Here is a 20,460-nt window from a genome sequence, read left to right on the forward strand (position 1 = left end):
ACAGCTTTTTTTCTGAATGAGTAAGTGGCTCAAGCCTGAAATCATACCGGGAGCTCTTATGCCCGGCTGCTGGAGGTTTATCAGGTCAACTTTGTCGGTGTGCACTTGCTTACGGCCATACCACGCTGAGCACGCCCGATCTCGTCCGATCTCGGAAGCTAAGCAGCGTCGGGCCTGGTTAGTACTTGGATGGGAGACCGCCTGGGAACGGGCCATGACCCCCCCAAGTCCCTATCCTCGATCCTGGGATGAGCACGATCCTGGGCCACCTGCTGGACGATCCTGGTACTGCAAGATGCGGTGGACGAGTGGGTAAAGCACTTGTTTCCCATTCATAAGATGTCACAGGTTCGAGCCCCAGTTCAGCTATTTGAAACTCATAGATTGAAATCTCTGTGAAAGATGTATAATCCCTTAAACTGCTTGAGTGAATAATTGTAGTTTAAAGGTGCAAACCCCTTTGCTGAAATGCAGTTAGTTTCAGGGAAGTATAATACGGGTAAGTATTCTTATTCATCTTTTTGGACCCTTGATTTCAGGTAAACTTTTAATTTCAGGTAAGCATTGCACTCCAGTTAGTTTCAGGGAAGTATAATACAGGTAAGTATTCTTATTTATCTTTTTGGACCCTTAATTTCAGGTAAAGTTTTAATTTAAGGTAAGCATTGCACTCCAACATAGGTACATGTTATAAAAGTTATCCAAGTGGATTTTTTTAGTATGTAAAGCAGTTTATAACTGGTAAGTATTCTTTGATTAAGCTATCGCAACACATGAATGAAAAATTACCCTTTTATATACAGCGAGTATGAAACACTTAAAAATGGAATTATTATGTTAACACCAGGTAACAAGCAGAGCCATTTTCAAATGCAATGAAAATATTTTATTGACACCACAGGAATGAAACGTGAAATCAAACATGACATGACGAATCCCAAATGCTTGATGCAAAAGGTAATTTCAGGTAGTAACAGATATGTATGAATGAAACATGAATGAACATTTTGTATGAAACACATGAATTACACTAAAACATGTATGTAAAAAACAACACACAAATAAGTTAAATAAATATACATTATAAACATTTAAAACGTTTTTAAACAATTTCACATTATTTACATCATTGTGTGTGTGTGTCTCAGTGTGTGTGTGTGTGTGTGTGTGTGTGTGTTAGTGTGTGTGTGTGTGTCAGCGTGTATGTGTCTGTCAGTATGTGTGTGTGTGTGTGTGTGTGTGTGTCAGTGTGTGTGACAGTCATTGCAACCCACAACAGGTTTAGAGGGTGGTTCTCCTCTTCTCCAGTTCCCCATCCCCCACAGTTTTAAAGTGTTCATAGCTGGTGTATGTTACACCTTCGAAGCCAGGTGTGGTGGACATATTGGTGGAGGGACAAAAGGTGAAGATTTTCTGGCTGCTTCCAGCCACCTTGTCTTTGGAAGGGGTGTATTTCTTCCGCTGCCCCCCACACTGCGGCACCTTGCAAGCCCCACATGGCTTATTGGACTTGTTGGGCATAACAGGTTTCACTGCGGGAGGACAGGGTGGGAGGACAGGGAGGAAGACTGGGTTGGCAGATGGCAGCAACCTCACTGATGGAGCCTGTGGTTGGGTTGGCAGCACCAGGAGGACAGGTGCTTTTGCCACGGCAGATGGCACGTAGGATGCAGTGGCAGGCTTGGGCTGGATACAGCGGTTTGAAGGCCCTGGTTGACAGTCTGGCTGTGGGTCTTCAAAGTCCAACCTGTAAATATAAAAGAAAAAAAACACACAAGCACAATACTGTGAGTATCATATACAATAATACAGTGTCATACAGTACAGCTCCCAGTGTGCTGTGTGCTCATTGGGAAAAGATATATATAAAAAACTTAATAGCAATACAAATCTGATAAAATCTTTTATAATAAATGAGACTCTTTAGTGGTGAGAACCTTATAAGTATGGGTGTGCATTAACATTTTACTCTACACAAAAAAATAAATGGATAAAGTGAGCGAAGAGCTTACCTCCGCTTTTCCCCACGCCTTTTGCCAGCGACATGGTGAGGCTCCTGGTACTGCACCTGAGGTCTATCTGGTGGTGGCAGTGACGACGGCAGAGCAGGGGCATCAGGCATTGGTTGGCCTGACAGAACATTCCGATGAGTCTTCACTCTTGGCCTGACCGTTGCCCTGAAGTTGGCCATCTTCTCCTCCCTCCTGAAAAAGTTGCTGATGGACTTGACGTTTATGTTGGGCAGCGGGATGGCGAGGCTGCCCACGACCGGGTCGTCCCTCACTCTGTCGGCAATCCTCTTGTACTGGCCTTTGATGGATGAGGTCAGCTTGCTGGGAGACGAGTGGAATTTGCTGCAGGTGGGATGGTGCTGCAGCATCTTATGGCTCTCCATTCTTTCTGGTAATGTAAACACAGGTAATAGGGATCAGTGATGACTGTTCATTTAACTTTCCAACAAGTGACTGTAACAAAACGTTTAAACATGGCTCATTTGCAGTTAGTAGTCATCATATAAATAAGGTCAAAGCAAGAGAGCCATGTTATTTATTTAAACTGGATGACAGTATTTACACACACATCCCGTGAGATGTAATAAAAGCCTATCACTGCACATATTAGTTTGATAGTGGTGTACTCATTAACACAGCTTAAAAATCAGGTGTTGTGTTTACACATCCAAAGCATATTTAGACCTCGAATTTCGACTCCACACTGTAGTAACAACATATACAAAGTCTAAACATGCTAGCCAGATGATCAGATGAGGGCTTAAATACATTTTAGAGACCCTGCAGCCCTCGTAAAAGTAGTAAGCAAAAACAGCCCATTCATTCATCACTTTGTTGTTAGCATGCAAATCGCGGTTGACATGTTTACACTTCTAAAGCATATTTACACATCGAATTGCAACTCCACATTGTTGTAACACCATCTCCATAGTCTTAAGAGGTGGGCTAGAGTGTTCGATCACGTTTTTAATGTATTTACAGAGATCGTCAGGTCATTACAGTGGCGATTGGTACTTCATTCATTTTCAATGCATTCATGCCAATCGCAGTTGGCATGTTTACACTTCTAAAGCATACTTACACGTCGAATTTCAACTCCAAACTGTTGTAACACCATATCCATGGTCTTAAGAAGTGAGCTAGAGTGTCCGATCACGATTTAAAAGTATTTCCAGAGACCGTCAGATCATTACACTGGCGATTGGTAGAAGCTAGCTCAATCATTCATTTCAATGCATTTAGCTAGCATGCTAATCACGGTCGATATTCTAACAAATCTAAAGCATATTTCAGCTTTACATTTCGAATCCACACAGTAGTAATACATTCTTCAAGGTCCCAACATGTAAAAGCAATAGTCTGATCGGATTTTCAACGCATATGAGAGAGATCGAACCTAGCTATTTTAATGTAAACAAGCGGTGCTAGCCTAGTTAGCTACTAGCCAATTGGTGTCTGAAAATGAGTGTCAGTACGGCGCTAACTAGATTATCATGTCAAACCTCAGGCAAATTCAGGCAAATTATCCAAAAATACATAGAGTTTCAGTCATTACTTATCAAATAATTACACCAAACTTACCTGAAAATAAAAATATTAGTCTGTCAAATCTGTCAAACGGCCGACTGCATTAACAAAAGATGGCCGCCAGAATTTTTCTAACACAGCTCAGTCTCGAATGACGATTCCACAACAGAGGTCTCTGATTGGCTGATCGCTGCTCAGCTCTCCTCAACAGGGCTCAATGATTGGCTTGTCGTTCCTCAACTTTGCACAACAGGGCTCAACCATTGGTCCGTTGAGCAGGCTTTAGGGACTTGGGAGAGAATTCGCCTGGGAACACCAGGTGCTGTAAGCTTTTCTCTCTCTGCCTGTTAGAGCGCCCCTGCTGGCCGCAGCAGTCAACAGGCACCTTTCGCAAACTCTGATCCATTTTCTCTTCAACATTTTCTTTTCAGCTCTCACTTCATAATAAGTCACACATTTAATCTGTCAAATATATTGCGTTTGACCAAATTGTTGTGATTTCATATGAACACCAGGCTATAGTGAGGATCTACTCTATCCATAGGAACTTTTAAAGCCTTCCACTGAAACATCATTGTCTGACTCTGAACCGCATTAAACCCAGCATAATAATGAACGAAACCCCCAAGAGGTTCTCGTCTAGTAGCCAATGTACGGCAGCTTCCCAGCATGCTTTGTGGGTTTTCTGGCCTTTGAAAAGAAAAAATAAAGGGGGAAAAAATACTTTTCATGGGCCACTTCTGAAAATGAGTAGGCCGTATGCTGATAACTTCAAAATTTGCATGAAGGTAAAGCAGTACTTTGAAGGTCTGTGCGTGGTGTTTAGGCTACCTGTAACTCTGATAGTGACCTGTGTCGCTGGCGGTGGCTAGCTGAAGTCATGGTCCAGACTGGCAGAACACTCATGGTTCTCTTCATATCGTATAAATCTTTTGCCTTTTACTAAAGATTTCCGTGGAAAGGACCACTATGAGTTGATATGAATTTTTTGATGCCCCACCTTACGGTGAGGTCCCTCGATCTGTGAAAAAGAAGCGCCCTCCCTTTGCTTGTGCGCCGACGTGTACTGCTGATAGCGACGAACGATAGGGAGGAGCTTACACCTCGGCCGCACGGCCTGTTGTTCACGTGTGGTCGAACGTTCTTTGGACAGGTAGATTTCTGAAACTCTGATCAGTTTGGTCCTCGTTCTCTTTTGGAGCTCTCTCTTCAAGTAGCCTATGCCCGTCTGAAATATAGCAACCTCCTCATGTGTGTCTTTATTCCGCGATACAGCTTTTTTTCTGAATGAGTAAGTGGCTCAAGCCTGAAATCATACCGGGAGCTCTTATGCCCGGCTGCTGGAGGTTTATCAGGTCAACTTTGTCGGTGTGCACTTGCTTACGGCCATACCACGCTGAGCACGCCCGATCTCGTCCGATCTCGGAAGCTAAGCAGCGTCGGGCCTGGTTAGTACTTGGATGGGAGACCGCCTGGGAATACCAGGTGCTGTAAGCTTTTCTCTCTCTGCCTGTTAGAGCGCCCCTGCTGGCCGCAGCAGTCAACAGGCACCTTTCGCAAACTCTGATCCATTTTCTCTTCAACATTTTCTTTTCAGCTCTCACTTCATAATAAGTCACACATTTAATCTGTCAAATATATTGCGTTTGACCAAATTGTTGTGATTTCATATGAACACCAGGCTATAGTGAGGATCTACTCTATCCATAGGAACTTTTAAAGCCTTTTACTGAAACATCATTGTCTGACTCTGAACCGCATTAAACCCAGCATAATAATGAACGAAACCCCCAAGAGGTTCTCGTCTAGTAGCCAATGTACGGCAGCTTCCCAGCATGCTTTGTGGGTTTTCTGGCCTTTGAAAAGAAAAAATAAAGGGGGAAAAAATACTTTTCATGGGCCACTTCTGAAAATGAGTAGGCCGTATGCTGATAACTTCAACATTTGCATGAAGGTAAAGCAGTACTTTGAAGGTCTGTGCGTGGTGTTTAGGCTACCTGTAACTCTGATAGTGACCTGTGTCGCTGGCGGTGGCTAGCTGAAGTCATGGTCCAGACTGGCAGAACACTCATGGTTCTCTTCATATCGTATAAATCTTTCGCCTTTTACTAAAGATTTCTGTGGAAAGGACCACTATGAGTTGATATTAATTTTTTGATGCCCCACCTTACGGTGAGGTCCCTCGATCTGTGAAAAAGAAGCGCCCTCCCTTTGCTTGTGCGCCGACATGTACTGCTGATAGCGACGAACGATAGGGAGGAGCTTACACCTCGGCCGCACGGCCTGTTGTTCACGTGTGGTCGAACGTTCTTTGGACAGGTAGATTTCTGAAACTCTGATCAGTTTGGTCCTCGTTCTCTTTTGGAGCTCTCTCTTCAAGTAGCCTATGCCCGTCTGAAATATAGCAACCTCCTCATGTGTGTCTTTATTCCGCGATACAGCTTTTTTTCTGAATGAGTAAGTGGCTCAAGCCTGAAATCATACCGGGAGCTCTTATGCCCGGCTGCTGGAGGTTTATCAGGTCAACTTTGTCGGTGTGCACTTGCTTACGGCCATACCACGCTGAGCACGCCCGATCTCGTCCGATCTCGGAAGCTAAGCAGCGTCGGGCCTGGTTAGTACTTGGATGGGAGACCGCCTGGGAATACCAGGTGCTGTAAGCTTTTCTCTCTCTGCCTGTTAGAGCGCCCCTGCTGGCCGCAGCAGTCAACAGGCACCTTTCGCAAACTCTGATCCATTTTCTCTTCAACATTTTCTTTTCAGCTCTCACTTCATAATAAGTCACACATTTAATCTGCCAAATATATTGCGTTTGACCAAATTGTTGTGATTTCATATGAACACCAGGCTATAGTGAGGATCTACTCTATCCATAGGAACTTTTAAAGCCTTCTACTGAAACATCATTGTCTGCCTCTGAACCGCATTAAACCCAGCATAATAATGAACGAAACCCCCAAGAGGTTCTCGTCTAGTAGCCAATGTACGGCAGCTTCCCAGCATGCTTTGTGGGTTTTCTGGCCTTTGAAAAGAAAAAATAAAGGGGGAAAAAATACTTTTCATGGGCCACTTCTGAAAATGAGTAGGCCGTATGCTGATAACTTCAAAATTTGCATGAAGGTAAAGCAGTACTTTGAAGGTCTGTGCGTGGTGTTTAGGCTACCTGTAACTCTGATAGTGACCTGTGTCGCTGGCGGTGGCTAGCTGAAGTCATGGTCCAGACTGGCAGAACACTCATGGTTCTCTTCATATCGTATAAATCTTTCGCCTTTTACTAAAGATTTCCGTGGAAAGGACCACTATGAGTTGATATGAATTTTTTGATGCCCCACCTTACGGTGGGGTTCAAAGATCTGTGAAAAAGAAGCGCCCTCCCTTTGCTTGTGCGCCGACGTGTACTGCTGATAGCGACGAACGATAGGGAGGAGCTTACACCTCGGCCGCACGGCCTGTTGTTCACGTGTGGTCGAACGTTCTTTGGACGGGTAGATTTCTGAAACTCTGATCAGTTTGGTCCTCGTTCTCTTTTGGAGCTCTCTCTTCAAGTAGCCTATGCCCGTCTGAAATATAGCAACCTCCTCATGTGTGTCTTTATTCCGCGATACAGCTTTTTTTCTGAATGAGTAAGTGGCTCAAGCCTGAAATCATACCGGGAGCTCTTATGCCCGGCTGCTGGAGGTTTATCAGGTCAACTTTGTCGGTGTGCACTTGCTTACGGCCATACCACGCTGAGCACGCCCGATCTCGTCCGATCTCGGAAGCTAAGCAGCGTCGGGCCTGGTTAGTACTTGGATGGGAGACCGCCTGGGAATACCAGGTGCTGTAAGCTTTTCTCTCTCTGCCTGTTAGAGCGCCCCTGCTGGCCGCAGCAGTCAACAGGCACCTTTCGCAAACTCTGATCCATTTTCTCTTCAACATTTTCTTTTCAGCTCTCACTTCATAATAAGTCACACATTTAATCTGCCAAATATATTGCGTTTGACCAAATTGTTGTGATTTCATATGAACACCAGGCTATAGTGAGGATCTACTCTATCCATAGGAACTTTTAAAGCCTTCTACTGAAACATCATTGTCTGCCTCTGAACCGCATTAAACCCAGCATAATAATGAACGAAACCCCCAAGAGGTTCTCGTCTAGTAGCCAATGTACGGCAGCTTCCCAGCATGCTTTGTGGGTTTTCTGGCCTTTGAAAAGAAAAAATAAAGGGGGAAAAAATACTTTTCATGGGCCACTTCTGAAAATGAGTAGGCCGTATGCTGATAACTTCAAAATTTGCATGAAGGTAAAGCAGTACTTTGAAGGTCTGTGCGTGGTGTTTAGGCTACCTGTAACTCTGATAGTGACCTGTGTCGCTGGCGGTGGCTAGCTGAAGTCATGGTCCAGACTGGCAGAACACTCATGGTTCTCTTCATATCGTATAAATCTTTCGCCTTTTACTAAAGATTTCCGTGGAAAGGACCACTATGAGTTGATATGAATTTTTTGATGCCCCACCTTACGGTGGGGTTCCAAGATCTGTGAAAAAGAAGCGCCCTCCCTTTGCTTGTGCGCCGACGTGTACTGCTGATAGCGACGAACGATAGGGAGGAGCTTACACCTCGGCCGCACGGCCTGTTGTTCACGTGTGGTCGAACGTTCTTTGGACGGGTAGATTTCTGAAACTCTGATCAGTTTGGTCCTCGTTCTCTTTTGGAGCTCTCTCTTCAAGTAGCCTATGCCCGTCTGAAATATAGCAACCTCCTCATGTGTGTCTTTATTCCGCGATACAGCTTTTTTTCTGAATGAGTAAGTGGCTCAAGTCTGAAATCATACCGGGAGCTCTTATGCCCGGCTGCTGGAGGTTTATCAGGTCAACTTTGTCGGTGTGCACTTGCTTACGGCCATACCACGCTGAGCACGCCCGATCTCGTCCGATCTCGGAAGCTAAGCAGCGTCGGGCCTGGTTAGTACTTGGATGGGAGACCGCCTGGGAATACCAGGTGCTGTAAGCTTTTCTCTCTCTGCCTGTTAGAGCGCCCCTGCTGGCCGCAGCAGTCAACAGGCACCTTTCGCAAACTCTGATCCATTTTCTCTTCAACATTTTCTTTTCAGCTCTCACTTCATAATAAGTCACACATTTAATCTGTCAAATATATTGCGTTTGACCAAATTGTTGTGATTTCATATGAACACCAGGCTATAGTGAGGATCTACTCTATCCATAGGAACTTTTAAAGCCTTCTACTGAAACATCATTGTCTGACTCTGAACCGCATTAAACCCAGCATAATAATGAACGAAACCCCCAAGAGGTTCTCGTCTAGTAGCCAATGTACGGCAGCTTCCAGGCATGCTTTGTGGGTTTTCTGGCCTTTGAAAAGAAAAAAAAAAAGGGGGAAAAAATACTTTTCATGGGCCACTTCTGAAAATGAGTAGGCGTATGCTGATAACTTCAACATTTGCATGAAGGTAAAGCAGTACTTTGAAGGTCTGTGCGTGGTGTTTAGGCTACCTGTAACTCTGATAGTGACCTGTGTCGCTGGCGGTGGCTAGCTGAAGTCATGGTCCAGACTGGCAGAACACTCCTGGTTCTCTTCATATCGTATAAATCTTTCGCCTTTTACTAAAGATTTCCGTGGAAAGGACCACTATGAGTTGATATGAATTTTTTGATGCCCCACCTTACGGTGAGGTCCCTCGATCTGTGAAAAAGAAGCGCCCTCCCTTTGCTTGTGCGCCGACATGTACTGCTGATAGCGACGAACGATAGGGAGGAGCTTACACCTCGGCCGCACGGCCTGTTGTTCACGTGTGGTCGAACGTTCTTTGGACAGGTAGATTTCTGAAACTCTGATCAGTTTGGTCCTCGTTCTCTTTTGGAGCTCTCTCTTCAAGTAGCCTATGCCCGTCTGAAATATAGCAACCTCCTCATGTGTGTCTTTATTCCGCGATACAGCTTTTTTTCTGAATGAGTAAGTGGCTCAAGCCTGAAATCATACCGGGAGCTCTTATGCCCGGCTGCTGGAGGTTTATCAGGTCAACTTTGTCGGTGTGCACTTGCTTACGGCCATACCACGCTGAGCACGCCCGATCTCGTCCGATCTCGGAAGCTAAGCAGCGTCGGGCCTGGTTAGTACTTGGATGGGAGACCGCCTGGGAATACCAGGTGCTGTAAGCTTTTCTCTCTCTGCCTGTTAGAGCGCCCCTGCTGGCCGCAGCAGTCAACAGGCACCTTTCGCAAACTCTGATCCATTTTCTCTTCAACATTTTCTTTTCAGCTCTCACTTCATAATAAGTCACACATTTAATCTGTCAAATATATTGCGTTTGACCAAATTGTTGTGATTTCATATGAACACCAGGCTATAGTGAGGATCTACTCTATCCATAGGAACTTTTAAAGCCTTCTACTGAAACATCATTGTCTGCCTCTGAACCGCATTAAACCCAGCATGATAATGAACGAAACCCCCAAGAGGTTCTCGTCTAGTAGCCAATGTACGGCAGCTTCCCAGCATGCTTTGTGGGTTTTCTGGCCTTTGAAAAGAAAAAATAAAGGGGGAAAAAATACTTTTCATGGGCCACTTCTGAAAATGAGTAGGCCGTATGCTGATAACTTCAACATTGGCATGAAGGTAAAGCAGTACTTTGAAGGTCTGTGCGTGGTGTTTAGGCTACCTGTAACTCTGATAGTGACCTGTGTCGCTGGCGGTGGCTAGCTGAAGTCATGGTCCAGACTGGCAGAACACTCATGGTTCTCTTCATATCGTATAAATCTTTCGCCTTTTACTAAAGATTTCTGTGGAAAGGACCACTATGAGTTGATATGAATTTTTTGATGCCCCACCTTACGGTGGGGTCCCTCGATCTGTGAAAAAGAAGCGCCCTCCCTTTGCTTGTGCGCCGACGTGTACTGCTGATAGCGACGAACGATAGGGAGTAGCTTACACCTCGGCCGCACGGCCTGTTGTTCACGTGTGGTCGAACGTTCTTTGGACAGGTAGATTTCTGAAACTCTGATCAGTTTGGTCCTCGTTCTCTTTTGGAGCTCTCTCTTCAAGTAGCCTATGCCCGTCTGAAATATAGCAACCTCCTCATGTGTGTCTTTATTCCGCGATACAGCTTTTTTTCTGAATGAGTAAGTGGCTCAAGCCTGAAATCATACCGGGAGCTCTTATGCCCGGCTGCTGGAGGTTTATCAGGTCAACTTTGTCGGTGTGCACTTGCTTACGGCCATACCACGCTGAGCACGCCCGATCTCGTCCGATCTCGGAAGCTAAGCAGCGTCGGGCCTGGTTAGTACTTGGATGGGAGACCGCCTGGGAATACCAGGTGCTGTAAGCTTTTCTCTCTCTGCCTGTTAGAGCGCCCCTGCTGGCCGCAGCAGTCAACAGGCACCTTTCGCAAACTCTGATCCATTTTCTCTTCAACATTTTCTTTTCAGCTCTCACTTCATAATAAGTCACACATTTAATCTGTCAAATATATTGCGTTTGACCAAATTGTTGTGATTTCATATGAACACCAGGCTATAGTGAGGATCTACTCTATCCATAGGAACTTTTAAAGCCTTCCACTGAAACATCATTGTCTGACTCTGAACCGCATTAAAACCAGCATAATAATGAACGAAACCCCCAAGAGGTTCTCGTCTAGTAGCCAATGTACGGCAGCTTCCCAGCATGCTTTGTGGGTTTTCTGGCCTTTGAAAAGAAAAAATAAAGGGGGAAAAAATACTTTTCATGGGCCACTTCTGAAAATGAGTAGGCCGTATGCTGATAACTTCAAAATTTGCATGAAGGTAAAGCAGTACTTTGAAGGTCTGTGCGTGGTGTTTAGGCTACCTGTAACTCTGATAGTGACCTGTGTCGCTGGCGGTGGCTAGCTGAAGTCATGGTCCAGACTGGCAGAACACTCATGGTTCTCTTCATATCGTATAAATCTTTCGCCTTTTACTAAAGATTTCCGTGGAAAGGACCACTATGAGTTGATATTAATTTTTTGATGCCCCACCTTACGGTGAGGTCCCTCGATCTGTGAAAAAGAAGCGCCCTCCCTTTGCTTGTGCGCCGACGTGTACTGCTGATAGCGACGAACGATAGGGAGGAGCTTACACCTCGGCCGCACGGCCTGTTGTTCACGTGTGGTCGAACGTTCTTTGGACAGGTAGATTTCTGAAACTCTGATCAGTTTGCTCCTCGTTCTCTTTTGGAGCTCTCTCTTCAAGTAGCCTATGCCCGTCTGAAATATAGCAACCTCCTCATGTGTGTCTTTATTCCGCGATACAGCTTTTTTTCTGAATGAGTAAGTGGCTCAAGCCTGAAATCATACCGGGAGCTCTTATGCCCGGCTGCTGGAGGTTTATCAGGTCAACTTTGTCGGTGTGCACTTGCTTACGGCCATACCACGCTGAGCACGCCCGATCTCGTCCGATCTCGGAAGCTAAGCAGCGTCGGGCCTGGTTAGTACTTGGATGGGAGACCGCCTGGGAATACCAGGTGCTGTAAGCTTTTCTCTCTCTGCCTGTTAGAGCGCCCCTGCTGGCCGCAGCAGTCAACAGGCACCTTTCGCAAACTCTGATCCATTTTCTCTTCAACATTTTCTTTTCAGCTCTCACTTCATAATAAGTCACACATTTAATCTGTCAAATATATTGCGTTTGACCAAATTGTTGTGATTTCATATGAACACCAGGCTATAGTGAGGATCTACTCTATCCATAGGAACTTTTAAAGCCTTCTACTGAAACATCATTGTCTGACTCTGAACCGCATTAAACCCAGCATAATAATGAACGAAACCCCCAAGAGGTTCTCGTCTAGTAGCCAATGTACGGCAGCTTCCAGGCATGCTTTGTGGGTTTTCTGGCCTTTGAAAAGAAAAAAAAAAAGGGGGAAAAAATACTTTTCATGGGCCACTTCTGAAAATGAGTAGGCGTATGCTGATAACTTCAACATTTGCATGAAGGTAAAGCAGTACTTTGAAGGTCTGTGCGTGGTGTTTAGGCTACCTGTAACTCTGATAGTGACCTGTGTCGCTGGCGGTGGCTAGCTGAAGTCATGGTCCAGACTGGCAGAACACTCATGGTTCTCTTCATATCGTATAAATCTTTCGCCTTTTACTAAAGATTTCCGTGGAAAGGACCACTATGAGTTGATATGAATTTTTTGATGCCCCACCTTAGGGGTCCCTCGATCTGTGAAAAAGAAGCGCCCTCCCTTTGCTTGTGCGCCGACGTGTACTGCTGATAGCGACGAACGATAGGGAGGAGCTTACACCTCGGCCGCACGGCCTGTTGTTCACGTGTGGTCGAACGTTCTTTGGACAGGTAGATTTCTGAAACTCTGATCAGTTTGGTCCTCGTTCTCTTTTGGAGCTCTCTCTTCAAGTAGCCTATGCCCGTCTGAAATATAGCAACCTCCTCATGTGTGTCTTTATTCCGCGATACAGCTTTTTTTCTGAATGAGTAAGTGGCTCAAGCCTGAAATCATACCGGGAGCTCTTATGCCCGGCTGCTGGAGGTTTATCAGGTCAACTTTGTCGGTGTGCACTTGCTTACGGCCATACCACGCTGAGCACGCCCGATCTCGTCCGATCTCGGAAGCTAAGCAGCGTCGGGCCTGGTTAGTACTTGGATGGGAGACCGCCTGGGAATACCAGGTGCTGTAAGCTTTTCTCTCTCTGCCTGTTAGAGCGCCCCTGCTGGCCGCAGCAGTCAACAGGCACCTTTCGCAAACTCTGATCCATTTTCTCTTCAACATTTTCTTTTCAGCTCTCACTTCATAATAAGTCACACATTTAATCTGTCAAATATATTGCGTTTGACCAAATTGTTGTGATTTCATATGAACACCAGGCTATAGTGAGGATCTACTCTATCCATAGGAACTTTTAAAGCCTTTTACTGAAACATCATTGTCTGACTCTGAACCGCATTAAACCCAGCATAATAATGAACGAAACCCCCAAGAGGTTCTCGTCTAGTAGCCAATGTACGGCAGCTTCCCAGCATGCTTTGTGGGTTTTCTGGCCTTTGAAAAGAAAAAATAAAGGGGGAAAAAATACTTTTCATGGGCCACTTCTGAAAATGAGTAGGCCGTATGCTGATAACTTCAACATTTGCATGAAGGTAAAGCAGTACTTTGAAGGTCTGTGCGTGGTGTTTAGGCTACCTGTAACTCTGATAGTGACCTGTGTCGCTGGCGGTGGCTAGCTGAAGTCATGGTCCAGACTGGCAGAACACTCATGGTTCTCTTCATATCGTATAAATCTTTCGCCTTTTACTAAAGATTTCCGTGGAAAGGACCACTATGAGTTGATATGAATTTTTTGATGCCCCACCTTACGGTGGGGTCCCTCGATCTGTGAAAAAGAAGCGCCCTCCCTTTGCTTGTGCGCCGACGTGTACTGCTGATAGCGACGAACGATAGGGAGGAGCTTACCCCTCGGCCGCACGGCCTGTTGTTCACGTGTGGTCGAACGTTCTTTGGACAGGTAGATTTCTGAAACTCTGATCAGTTTGGTCCTCGTTCTCTTTTGGAGCTCTCTCTTCAAGTAGCCTATGCCCGTCTGAAATATAGCAACCTCCTCATGTGTGTCTTTATTCCGCGATACAGCTTTTTTTCTGAATGAGTAAGTGGCTCAAGCCTGAAATCATACCGGGAGCTCTTATGCCCGGCTGCTGGAGGTTTATCAGGTCAACTTTGTCGGTGTGCACTTGCTTACGGCCATACCACGCTGAGCACGCCCGATCTCGTCCGATCTCGGAAGCTAAGCAGCGTCGGGCCTGGTTAGTACTTGGATGGGAGACCGCCTGGGAATACCAGGAGCTGTAAGCTTTTCTCTCTCTGCCTGTTAGAGCGCCCCTGCTGGCCGCAGCAGTCAACAGGCACCTTTCGCAAACTCTGATCCATTTTCTCTTCAACATTTTCTTTTCAGCTCTCACTTCATAATAAGTCACACATTTAATCTGTCAAATATATTGCGTTTGACCAAATTGTTGTGATTTCATATGAACACCAGGCTATAGTGAGGATCTACTCTATCCATAGGAACTTTTAAAGCCTTCTACTGAAACATCATTGTCTGACTCTGAACCGCATTAAACCCAGCATAATAATGAACGAAACCCCCAAGAGGTTCTCGTCTAGTAGCCAATGTACGGCAGCTTCCAGGCATGCTTTGTGGGTTTTCTGGCCTTTGAAAAGAAAAAAAAAAAGGGGGAAAAAATACTTTTCATGGGCCACTTCTGAAAATGAGTAGGCGTATGCTGATAACTTCAACATTTGCATGAAGGTAAAGCAGTACTTTGAAGGTCTGTGCGTGGTGTTTAGGCTACCTGTAACTCTGATAGTGACCTGTGTCGCTGGCGGTGGCTAGCTGAAGTCATGGTCCAGACTGGCAGAACACTCATGGTTCTCTTCATATCGTATAAATCTTTCGCCTTTTACTAAAGATTTCCGTGGAAAGGACCACTATGAGTTGATATGAATTTTTTGATGCCCCACCTTAGGGGTCCCTCGATCTGTGAAAAAGAAGCGCCCTCCCTTTGCTTGTGCGCCGACGTGTACTGCTGATAGCGACGAACGATAGGGAGGAGCTTACACCTCGGCCGCACGGCCTGTTGTTCACGTGTGGTCGAACGTTCTTTGGACAGGTAGATTTCTGAAACTCTGATCAGTTTGGTCCTCGTTCTCTTTTGGAGCTCTCTCTTCAAGTAGCCTATGCCCGTCTGAAATATAGCAACCTCCTCATGTGTGTCTTTATTCCGCGATACAGCTTTTTTTCTGAATGAGTAAGTGGCTCAAGCCTGAAATCATACCGGGAGCTCTTATGCCCGGCTGCTGGAGGTTTATCAGGTCAACTTTGTCGGTGTGCACTTGCTTACGGCCATACCACGCTGAGCACGCCCGATCTCGTCCGATCTCGGAAGCTAAGCAGCGTCGGGCCTGGTTAGTACTTGGATGGGAGACCGCCTGGGAATACCAGGTGCTGTAAGCTTTTCTCTCTCTGCCTGTTAGAGCGCCCCTGCTGGCCGCAGCAGTCAACAGGCACCTTTCGCAAACTCTGATCCATTTTCTCTTCAACATTTTCTTTTCAGCTCTCACTTCATAATAAGTCACACATTTAATCTGTCAAATATATTGCGTTTGACCAAATTGTTGTGATTTCATATGAACACCAGGCTATAGTGAGGATCTACTCTATCCATAGGAACTTTTAAAGCCTTTTACTGAAACATCATTGTCTGACTCTGAACCGCATTAAACCCAGCATAATAATGAACGAAACCCCCAAGAGGTTCTCGTCTAGTAGCCAATGTACGGCAGCTTCCCAGCATGCTTTGTGGGTTTTCTGGCCTTTGAAAAGAAAAAATAAAGGGGGAAAAAATACATTTCATGGGCCACTTCTGAAAATGAGTAGGCCGTATGCTGATAACTTCAACATTTGCATGAAGGTAAAGCAGTACTTTGAAGGTCTGTGCGTGGTGTTTAGGCTACCTGTAACTCTGATAGTGACCTGTGTCGCTGGCGGTGGCTAGCTGAAGTCATGGTCCAGACTGGCAGAACACTCATGGTTCTCTTCATATCGTATAAATCTTTCGCCTTTTACTAAAGATTTCCGTGGAAAGGACCACTATGAGTTGATATGAATTTTTTGATGCCCCACCTTAGGGGTCCCTCGATCTGTGAAAAAGAAGCGCCCTCCCTTTGCTTGTGCGCCGACGTGTACTGCTGATAGCGACGAACGATAGGGAGGAGCTTACACCTCGGCCGCACGGCCTGTTGTTCACGTGTGGTCGAACGTTCTTTGGACAGGTAGATTTCTGAAACTCTGATCAGTTTGGTCCTCGTTCTCTTTTGGAGCTCTCTCTTCAAGTAGCCTATGCCCGTCTGAAATATAGCAACCTCCTCATGTGTGTTTTTATTCCGCGATACAGCTTTTTTTCTGAATGAGTAAGTGGCTCAAGCCTGAAATCATACCGGGAGCTCTTATGCCCGGCTGCTGGAGGTTTATCAGGTCAACTTTGTCGGTGTGCACTTGCTTACGGCCATACCACGCTGAGCACGCCCGATCTCGTCCGATCTCGGAAGCTAAGCAGCGTCGGGCCTGGTTAGTACTTGGATGGGAGACCGCCTGGGAATACCAGGTGCTGTAAGCTTTTCTCTCTCTGCCTGTTAGAGCGCCCCTGCTGGCCGCAGCAGTCAACAGGCACCTTTCGCAAACTCTGATCCATTTTCTCTTCAACATTTTCTTTTCAGCTCTCACTTCATAATAAGTCACACATTTAATCTGTCAAATATATTGCGTTTGACCAAATTGTTGTGATTTCATATGAACACCAGGCTATAGTGAGGATCTACTCTATCCATAGGAACTTTTAAAGCCTTTTACTGAAACATCATTGTCTGACTCTGAACCGCATTAAACCCAGCATAATAATGAACGAAACCCCCAAGAGGTTCTCGTCTAGTAGCCAATGTACGGCAGCTTCCAGGCATGCTTTGTGGGTTTTCTGGCCTTTGAAAAGAAAAAAAAAAAGGGGGAAAAAATACTTTTCATGGGCCACTTCTGAAAATGAGTAGGCGTATGCTGATAACTTCAACATTTGCATGAAGGTAAAGCAGTACTTTGAAGGTCTGTGCGTGGTGTTTAGGCTACCTGTAACTCTGATAGTGACCTGTGTCGCTGGCGGTGGCTAGCTGAAGTCATGGTCCAGACTGGCAGAACATTCATGGTTCTCTTCATATCGTATAAATCTTTCGCCTTTTACTAAAGATTTCCGTGGAAAGGACCACTATGAGTTGATATGAATTTTTTGATGCCCCACCTTACGGTGAGGTCCCTCGATCTGTGAAAAAGAAGCGCCCTCCCTTTGCTTGTGCGCCGACGTGTACTGCTGATAGCGACGAACGATAGGGAGGAGCTTACACCTCGGCCGCACGGCCTGTTATTCACGTGTGGTCGAACGTTCTTTGGACAGGTAGATTTCTGAAACTCTGATCAGTTTGCTCCTCGTTCTCTTTTGGAGCTCTCTCTTCAAGTAGCCTATGCCCGTCTGAAATATAGCAACCTCCTCATGTGTGTCTTTATTCCGCGATACAGCTTTTTTTCTGAATGAGTAAGTGGCTCAAGCCTGAAATCATACCGGGAGCTCTTATGCCCGGCTGCTGGAGGTTTATCAGGTCAACTTTGTCGGTGTGCACTTGCTTACGGCCATACCACGCTGAGCACGCCCGATCTCGTCCGATCTCGGAAGCTAAGCAGCGTCGGGCCTGGTTAGTACTTGGATGGGAGACCGCCTGGGAATACCAGGTGCTGTAAGCTTTTCTCTCTCTGCCTGTTAGAGCGCCCCTGCTGGCCGCAGCAGTCAACAGGCACCTTTCGCAAACTCTGATCCATTTTCTCTTCAACATTTTCTTTTCAGCTCTCACTTCATAATAAGTCACACATTTAATCTGTCAAATATATTGCGTTTGACCAAATTGTTGTGATTTCATATGAACACCAGGCTATAGTGAGGATCTACTCTATCCATAGGAACTTTTAAAGCCTTCTACTGAAACATCATTGTCTGACTCTGAACCGCATTAAACCCAGCATAATAATGAACGAAACCCCCAAGAGGTTCTCGTCTAGTAGCCAATGTACGGCAGCTTCCAGGCATGCTTTGTGGGTTTTCTGGCCTTTGAAAAGAAAAAAAAAAAGGGGGAAAAAATACTTTTCATGGGCCACTTCTGAAAATGAGTAGGCGTATGCTGATAACTTCAACATTTGCATGAAGGTAAAGCAGTACTTTGAAGGTCTGTGCGTGGTGTTTAGGCTACCTGTAACTCTGATAGTGACCTGTGTCGCTGGCGGTGGCTAGCTGAAGTCATGGTCCAGACTGGCAGAACACTCATGGTTCTCTTCATATCGTATAAATCTTTCGCCTTTTACTAAAGATTTCCGTGGAAAGGACCACTATGAGTTGATATGAATTTTTTGATGCCCCACCTCACGGTGGGGTCCCTCGATCTGTGAAAAAGAAGCGCCCTCCCTTTGCTTGTGCGCCGACGTGTACTGCTGATAGCGACGAACGATAGGGAGGAGCTTACACCTCGGCCGCACGGCCTGTTGTTCACGTGTGGTCGAACGTTCTTTGGACAGGTAGATTTCTGAAACTCTGATCAGTTTGGTCCTCGTTCTCTTTTGGAGCTCTCTCTTCAAGTAGCCTATGCCCGTCTGAAATATAGCAACCTCCTCATGTGTGTCTTTATTCCGCGATACAGCTTTTTTTCTGAATGAGTAAGTGGCTCAAGCCTGAAATCATACCGGGAGCTCTTATGCCCGGCTGCTGGAGGTTTATCAGGTCAACTTTGTCGGTGTGCACTTGCTTACGGCCATACCACGCTGAGCACGCCCGATCTCGTCCGATCTCGGAAGCTAAGCAGCGTCGGGCCTGGTTAGTACTTGGATGGGAGACCGCCTGGGAATACCAGGTGCTGTAAGCTTTTCTCTCTCTGCCTGTTAGAGCGCCCCTGCTGGCCGCAGAGGTCAACAGGCACCTTTCGCAAACTCTGATCCATTTTCTCTTCAACATTTTCTTTTCAGCTCTCACTTCATAATAAGTCACACATTTAATCTGTCAAATATATTGCGTTTGACCAAATTGTTGTGATTTCATATGAACACCAGGCTATAGTGAGGATCTACTCTATCCATAGGAACTTTTAAAGCCTTCTACTGAAACATCATTGTCTGACTCTGAACCGCATTAAACCCAGCATAATAATGAACGAAACCCCCAAGAGGTTCTCGTCTAGTAGCCAATGTACGGCAGCTTCCCAGCATGCTTTGTGGGTTTTCTGGCCTTTGAAAAGAAAAAATAAAGGGGGAAAAAATACTTTTCATGGGCCACTTCTGAAAATGAGTAGGCCGTATGCTGATAACTTCAAAATTTGCATGAAGGTAAAGCAGTACTTTGAAGGTCTGTGCGTGGTGTTTAGGCTACCTGTAACTCTGATAGTGACCTGTGTCGCTGGCGGTGGCTAGCTGAAGTCATGGTCCAGACTGGCAGAACACTCATGGTTCTCTTCATATCGTATAAATCTTTCGCCTTTTACTAAAGATTTCCGTGGAAAGGACCACTATGAGTTGATATGAATTTTTTGATGCCCCACCTTACGGTGAGGTCCCTCGATCTGTGAAAAAGAAGCGCCCTCCCTTTGCTTGTGCGCCGACGTGTACTGCTGATAGCGACGAACGATAGGGAGGAGCTTACACCTCGGCCGCACGGCCTGTTGTTCACGTGTGGTCGAACGTTCTTTGGACAGGTAGATTTCTGAAACTCTGATCAGTTTGGTCCTCGTTCTCTTTTGGAGCTCTCTCTTCAAGTAGCCTATGCCCGTCTGAAATATAGCAACCTCCTCATGTGTGTCTTTATTCCGCGATACAGCTTTTTTTCTGAATGAGTAAGTGGCTCAAGCCTGAAATCATACCGGGAGCTCTTATGCCCGGCTGCTGGAGGTTTATCAGGTCAACTTTGTCGGTGTGCACTTGCTTACGGCCATACCACGCTGAGCACGCCCGATCTCGTCCGATCTCGGAAGCTAAGCAGCGTCGGGCCTGGTTAGTACTTGGATGGGAGACCGCCTGGGAATACCAGGTGCTGTAAGCTTTTCTCTCTCTGCCTGTTAGAGCGCCCCTGCTGGCCGCAGCAGTCAACAGGCACCTTTCGCAAACTCTGATCCATTTTCTCTTCAACATTTTCTTTTCAGCTCTCACTTCATAATAAGTCACACATTTAATCTGTCAAATATATTGCGTTTGACCAAATTGTTGTGATTTCATATGAACACCAGGCTATAGTGAGGATCTACTCTATCCATAGGAACTTTTAAAGCCTTCTACTGAAACATCATTGTCTGACACTGAACCGCATTAAACCCAGCATAA

General features: G+C 45.8%; 1 protein-coding gene, 28 non-coding genes and 1 pseudogene across 29 annotated transcripts; 29 read left to right on the forward strand and 1 right to left on the reverse strand.

The window, feature by feature from the left end:
• The first annotated feature begins 107 nt into the window (after nucleotides 1–107).
• LOC143136979 (5S ribosomal RNA) lies at nucleotides 108–221 on the forward strand (annotated as a pseudogene).
• A 1,012-nt stretch (nucleotides 222–1,233) lies between these two features.
• Nucleotides 1,234–3,930, reverse strand: LOC143136784 (uncharacterized). The gene is made up of 3 exons (XM_076297460.1): nucleotides 3,594–3,930; nucleotides 2,013–2,400; nucleotides 1,234–1,747 (listed from the first exon to the last, which is right to left on the reverse strand). Exons 2-3 carry the CDS (start codon nucleotides 2,393–2,395, stop codon nucleotides 1,282–1,284), a joined length of 849 nt encoding a protein of 282 aa, XP_076153575.1. The 5' UTR covers nucleotides 2,396–2,400; nucleotides 3,594–3,930; the 3' UTR covers nucleotides 1,234–1,281.
• A 507-nt stretch (nucleotides 3,931–4,437) lies between these two features.
• On the forward strand, nucleotides 4,438–4,552 carry LOC143137322 (U5 spliceosomal RNA). Its single transcript, XR_012989886.1, has one exon. It is a non-coding gene; the product is annotated as a U5 spliceosomal RNA (small nuclear RNA).
• A 365-nt stretch (nucleotides 4,553–4,917) lies between these two features.
• On the forward strand, nucleotides 4,918–5,036 carry LOC143136893 (5S ribosomal RNA). Its single transcript, XR_012989490.1, has one exon. It is a non-coding gene; the product is annotated as a 5S ribosomal RNA (ribosomal RNA).
• Nucleotides 5,037–5,603: 567 nt separating this feature from the next.
• LOC143137372 (U5 spliceosomal RNA) lies at nucleotides 5,604–5,718 on the forward strand. Its single transcript, XR_012989934.1, has one exon. It is a non-coding gene; the product is annotated as a U5 spliceosomal RNA (small nuclear RNA).
• A 365-nt stretch (nucleotides 5,719–6,083) lies between these two features.
• On the forward strand, nucleotides 6,084–6,202 carry LOC143136894 (5S ribosomal RNA). Its single transcript, XR_012989491.1, has one exon. It is a non-coding gene; the product is annotated as a 5S ribosomal RNA (ribosomal RNA).
• Nucleotides 6,203–6,769: 567 nt separating this feature from the next.
• On the forward strand, nucleotides 6,770–6,884 carry LOC143137226 (U5 spliceosomal RNA). Its single transcript, XR_012989795.1, has one exon. It is a non-coding gene; the product is annotated as a U5 spliceosomal RNA (small nuclear RNA).
• A 365-nt stretch (nucleotides 6,885–7,249) lies between these two features.
• LOC143136895 (5S ribosomal RNA) lies at nucleotides 7,250–7,368 on the forward strand. The gene has a single exon (XR_012989492.1). It is a non-coding gene; the product is annotated as a 5S ribosomal RNA (ribosomal RNA).
• Nucleotides 7,369–7,935: 567 nt separating this feature from the next.
• Nucleotides 7,936–8,050, forward strand: LOC143137227 (U5 spliceosomal RNA). The gene has a single exon (XR_012989796.1). It is a non-coding gene; the product is annotated as a U5 spliceosomal RNA (small nuclear RNA).
• A 365-nt stretch (nucleotides 8,051–8,415) lies between these two features.
• LOC143136896 (5S ribosomal RNA) lies at nucleotides 8,416–8,534 on the forward strand. Its single transcript, XR_012989493.1, has one exon. It is a non-coding gene; the product is annotated as a 5S ribosomal RNA (ribosomal RNA).
• A 567-nt stretch (nucleotides 8,535–9,101) lies between these two features.
• Nucleotides 9,102–9,216, forward strand: LOC143137334 (U5 spliceosomal RNA). The gene has a single exon (XR_012989898.1). It is a non-coding gene; the product is annotated as a U5 spliceosomal RNA (small nuclear RNA).
• A 365-nt stretch (nucleotides 9,217–9,581) lies between these two features.
• LOC143136897 (5S ribosomal RNA) lies at nucleotides 9,582–9,700 on the forward strand. The gene has a single exon (XR_012989494.1). It is a non-coding gene; the product is annotated as a 5S ribosomal RNA (ribosomal RNA).
• A 567-nt stretch (nucleotides 9,701–10,267) lies between these two features.
• LOC143137329 (U5 spliceosomal RNA) lies at nucleotides 10,268–10,382 on the forward strand. Its single transcript, XR_012989892.1, has one exon. It is a non-coding gene; the product is annotated as a U5 spliceosomal RNA (small nuclear RNA).
• Nucleotides 10,383–10,747: 365 nt separating this feature from the next.
• On the forward strand, nucleotides 10,748–10,866 carry LOC143136899 (5S ribosomal RNA). Its single transcript, XR_012989495.1, has one exon. It is a non-coding gene; the product is annotated as a 5S ribosomal RNA (ribosomal RNA).
• Nucleotides 10,867–11,433: 567 nt separating this feature from the next.
• On the forward strand, nucleotides 11,434–11,548 carry LOC143137266 (U5 spliceosomal RNA). Its single transcript, XR_012989833.1, has one exon. It is a non-coding gene; the product is annotated as a U5 spliceosomal RNA (small nuclear RNA).
• Nucleotides 11,549–11,913: 365 nt separating this feature from the next.
• Nucleotides 11,914–12,032, forward strand: LOC143136900 (5S ribosomal RNA). The gene has a single exon (XR_012989496.1). It is a non-coding gene; the product is annotated as a 5S ribosomal RNA (ribosomal RNA).
• Nucleotides 12,033–12,599: 567 nt separating this feature from the next.
• LOC143137276 (U5 spliceosomal RNA) lies at nucleotides 12,600–12,711 on the forward strand. The gene has a single exon (XR_012989842.1). It is a non-coding gene; the product is annotated as a U5 spliceosomal RNA (small nuclear RNA).
• Nucleotides 12,712–13,075: 364 nt separating this feature from the next.
• Nucleotides 13,076–13,194, forward strand: LOC143136901 (5S ribosomal RNA). The gene has a single exon (XR_012989497.1). It is a non-coding gene; the product is annotated as a 5S ribosomal RNA (ribosomal RNA).
• A 567-nt stretch (nucleotides 13,195–13,761) lies between these two features.
• LOC143137228 (U5 spliceosomal RNA) lies at nucleotides 13,762–13,876 on the forward strand. The gene has a single exon (XR_012989797.1). It is a non-coding gene; the product is annotated as a U5 spliceosomal RNA (small nuclear RNA).
• A 365-nt stretch (nucleotides 13,877–14,241) lies between these two features.
• Nucleotides 14,242–14,360, forward strand: LOC143136968 (5S ribosomal RNA). The gene has a single exon (XR_012989561.1). It is a non-coding gene; the product is annotated as a 5S ribosomal RNA (ribosomal RNA).
• A 567-nt stretch (nucleotides 14,361–14,927) lies between these two features.
• Nucleotides 14,928–15,039, forward strand: LOC143137277 (U5 spliceosomal RNA). Its single transcript, XR_012989843.1, has one exon. It is a non-coding gene; the product is annotated as a U5 spliceosomal RNA (small nuclear RNA).
• Nucleotides 15,040–15,403: 364 nt separating this feature from the next.
• On the forward strand, nucleotides 15,404–15,522 carry LOC143136903 (5S ribosomal RNA). The gene has a single exon (XR_012989499.1). It is a non-coding gene; the product is annotated as a 5S ribosomal RNA (ribosomal RNA).
• Nucleotides 15,523–16,089: 567 nt separating this feature from the next.
• On the forward strand, nucleotides 16,090–16,201 carry LOC143137279 (U5 spliceosomal RNA). The gene has a single exon (XR_012989844.1). It is a non-coding gene; the product is annotated as a U5 spliceosomal RNA (small nuclear RNA).
• Nucleotides 16,202–16,565: 364 nt separating this feature from the next.
• LOC143136904 (5S ribosomal RNA) lies at nucleotides 16,566–16,684 on the forward strand. Its single transcript, XR_012989500.1, has one exon. It is a non-coding gene; the product is annotated as a 5S ribosomal RNA (ribosomal RNA).
• A 567-nt stretch (nucleotides 16,685–17,251) lies between these two features.
• Nucleotides 17,252–17,366, forward strand: LOC143137366 (U5 spliceosomal RNA). The gene has a single exon (XR_012989928.1). It is a non-coding gene; the product is annotated as a U5 spliceosomal RNA (small nuclear RNA).
• A 365-nt stretch (nucleotides 17,367–17,731) lies between these two features.
• LOC143136905 (5S ribosomal RNA) lies at nucleotides 17,732–17,850 on the forward strand. Its single transcript, XR_012989501.1, has one exon. It is a non-coding gene; the product is annotated as a 5S ribosomal RNA (ribosomal RNA).
• Nucleotides 17,851–18,417: 567 nt separating this feature from the next.
• LOC143137257 (U5 spliceosomal RNA) lies at nucleotides 18,418–18,532 on the forward strand. Its single transcript, XR_012989824.1, has one exon. It is a non-coding gene; the product is annotated as a U5 spliceosomal RNA (small nuclear RNA).
• A 365-nt stretch (nucleotides 18,533–18,897) lies between these two features.
• On the forward strand, nucleotides 18,898–19,016 carry LOC143136906 (5S ribosomal RNA). Its single transcript, XR_012989502.1, has one exon. It is a non-coding gene; the product is annotated as a 5S ribosomal RNA (ribosomal RNA).
• Nucleotides 19,017–19,583: 567 nt separating this feature from the next.
• LOC143137316 (U5 spliceosomal RNA) lies at nucleotides 19,584–19,698 on the forward strand. Its single transcript, XR_012989880.1, has one exon. It is a non-coding gene; the product is annotated as a U5 spliceosomal RNA (small nuclear RNA).
• Nucleotides 19,699–20,063: 365 nt separating this feature from the next.
• LOC143136907 (5S ribosomal RNA) lies at nucleotides 20,064–20,182 on the forward strand. Its single transcript, XR_012989503.1, has one exon. It is a non-coding gene; the product is annotated as a 5S ribosomal RNA (ribosomal RNA).
• The last annotated feature ends 278 nt before the right edge of the window (nucleotides 20,183–20,460 follow it).

The sequence above is a fragment of the Alosa pseudoharengus genome, unplaced genomic scaffold (assembly GCF_046254945.1).
Source record: "Alosa pseudoharengus isolate Yale_2024_CS ecotype anadromous, Long Island Sound unplaced genomic scaffold, YU_APseudo_1.1 YU_APseudo_1.1_scf_20, whole genome shotgun sequence".
NCBI lineage: Eukaryota > Metazoa > Chordata > Actinopteri > Clupeiformes > Clupeidae > Alosa > Alosa pseudoharengus.

What these genes read in the sequence shown, in the direction of transcription:
- LOC143136784 (XM_076297460.1), bottom strand. Translation starts at nt 2,395, where the DNA reads ATGGAGAGCCATAAGATGCTGCAGCACCATCCCACCTGCAGCAAATTC. An exon ending in AGGCGTGGGGAAAAGCGGAG is followed by an intron (nt 1,748 to 2,012) that starts GTAAGCTCTTCG and finishes TTATATTTACAG; the next exon opens with GTTGGACTTTGAAGACCCAC.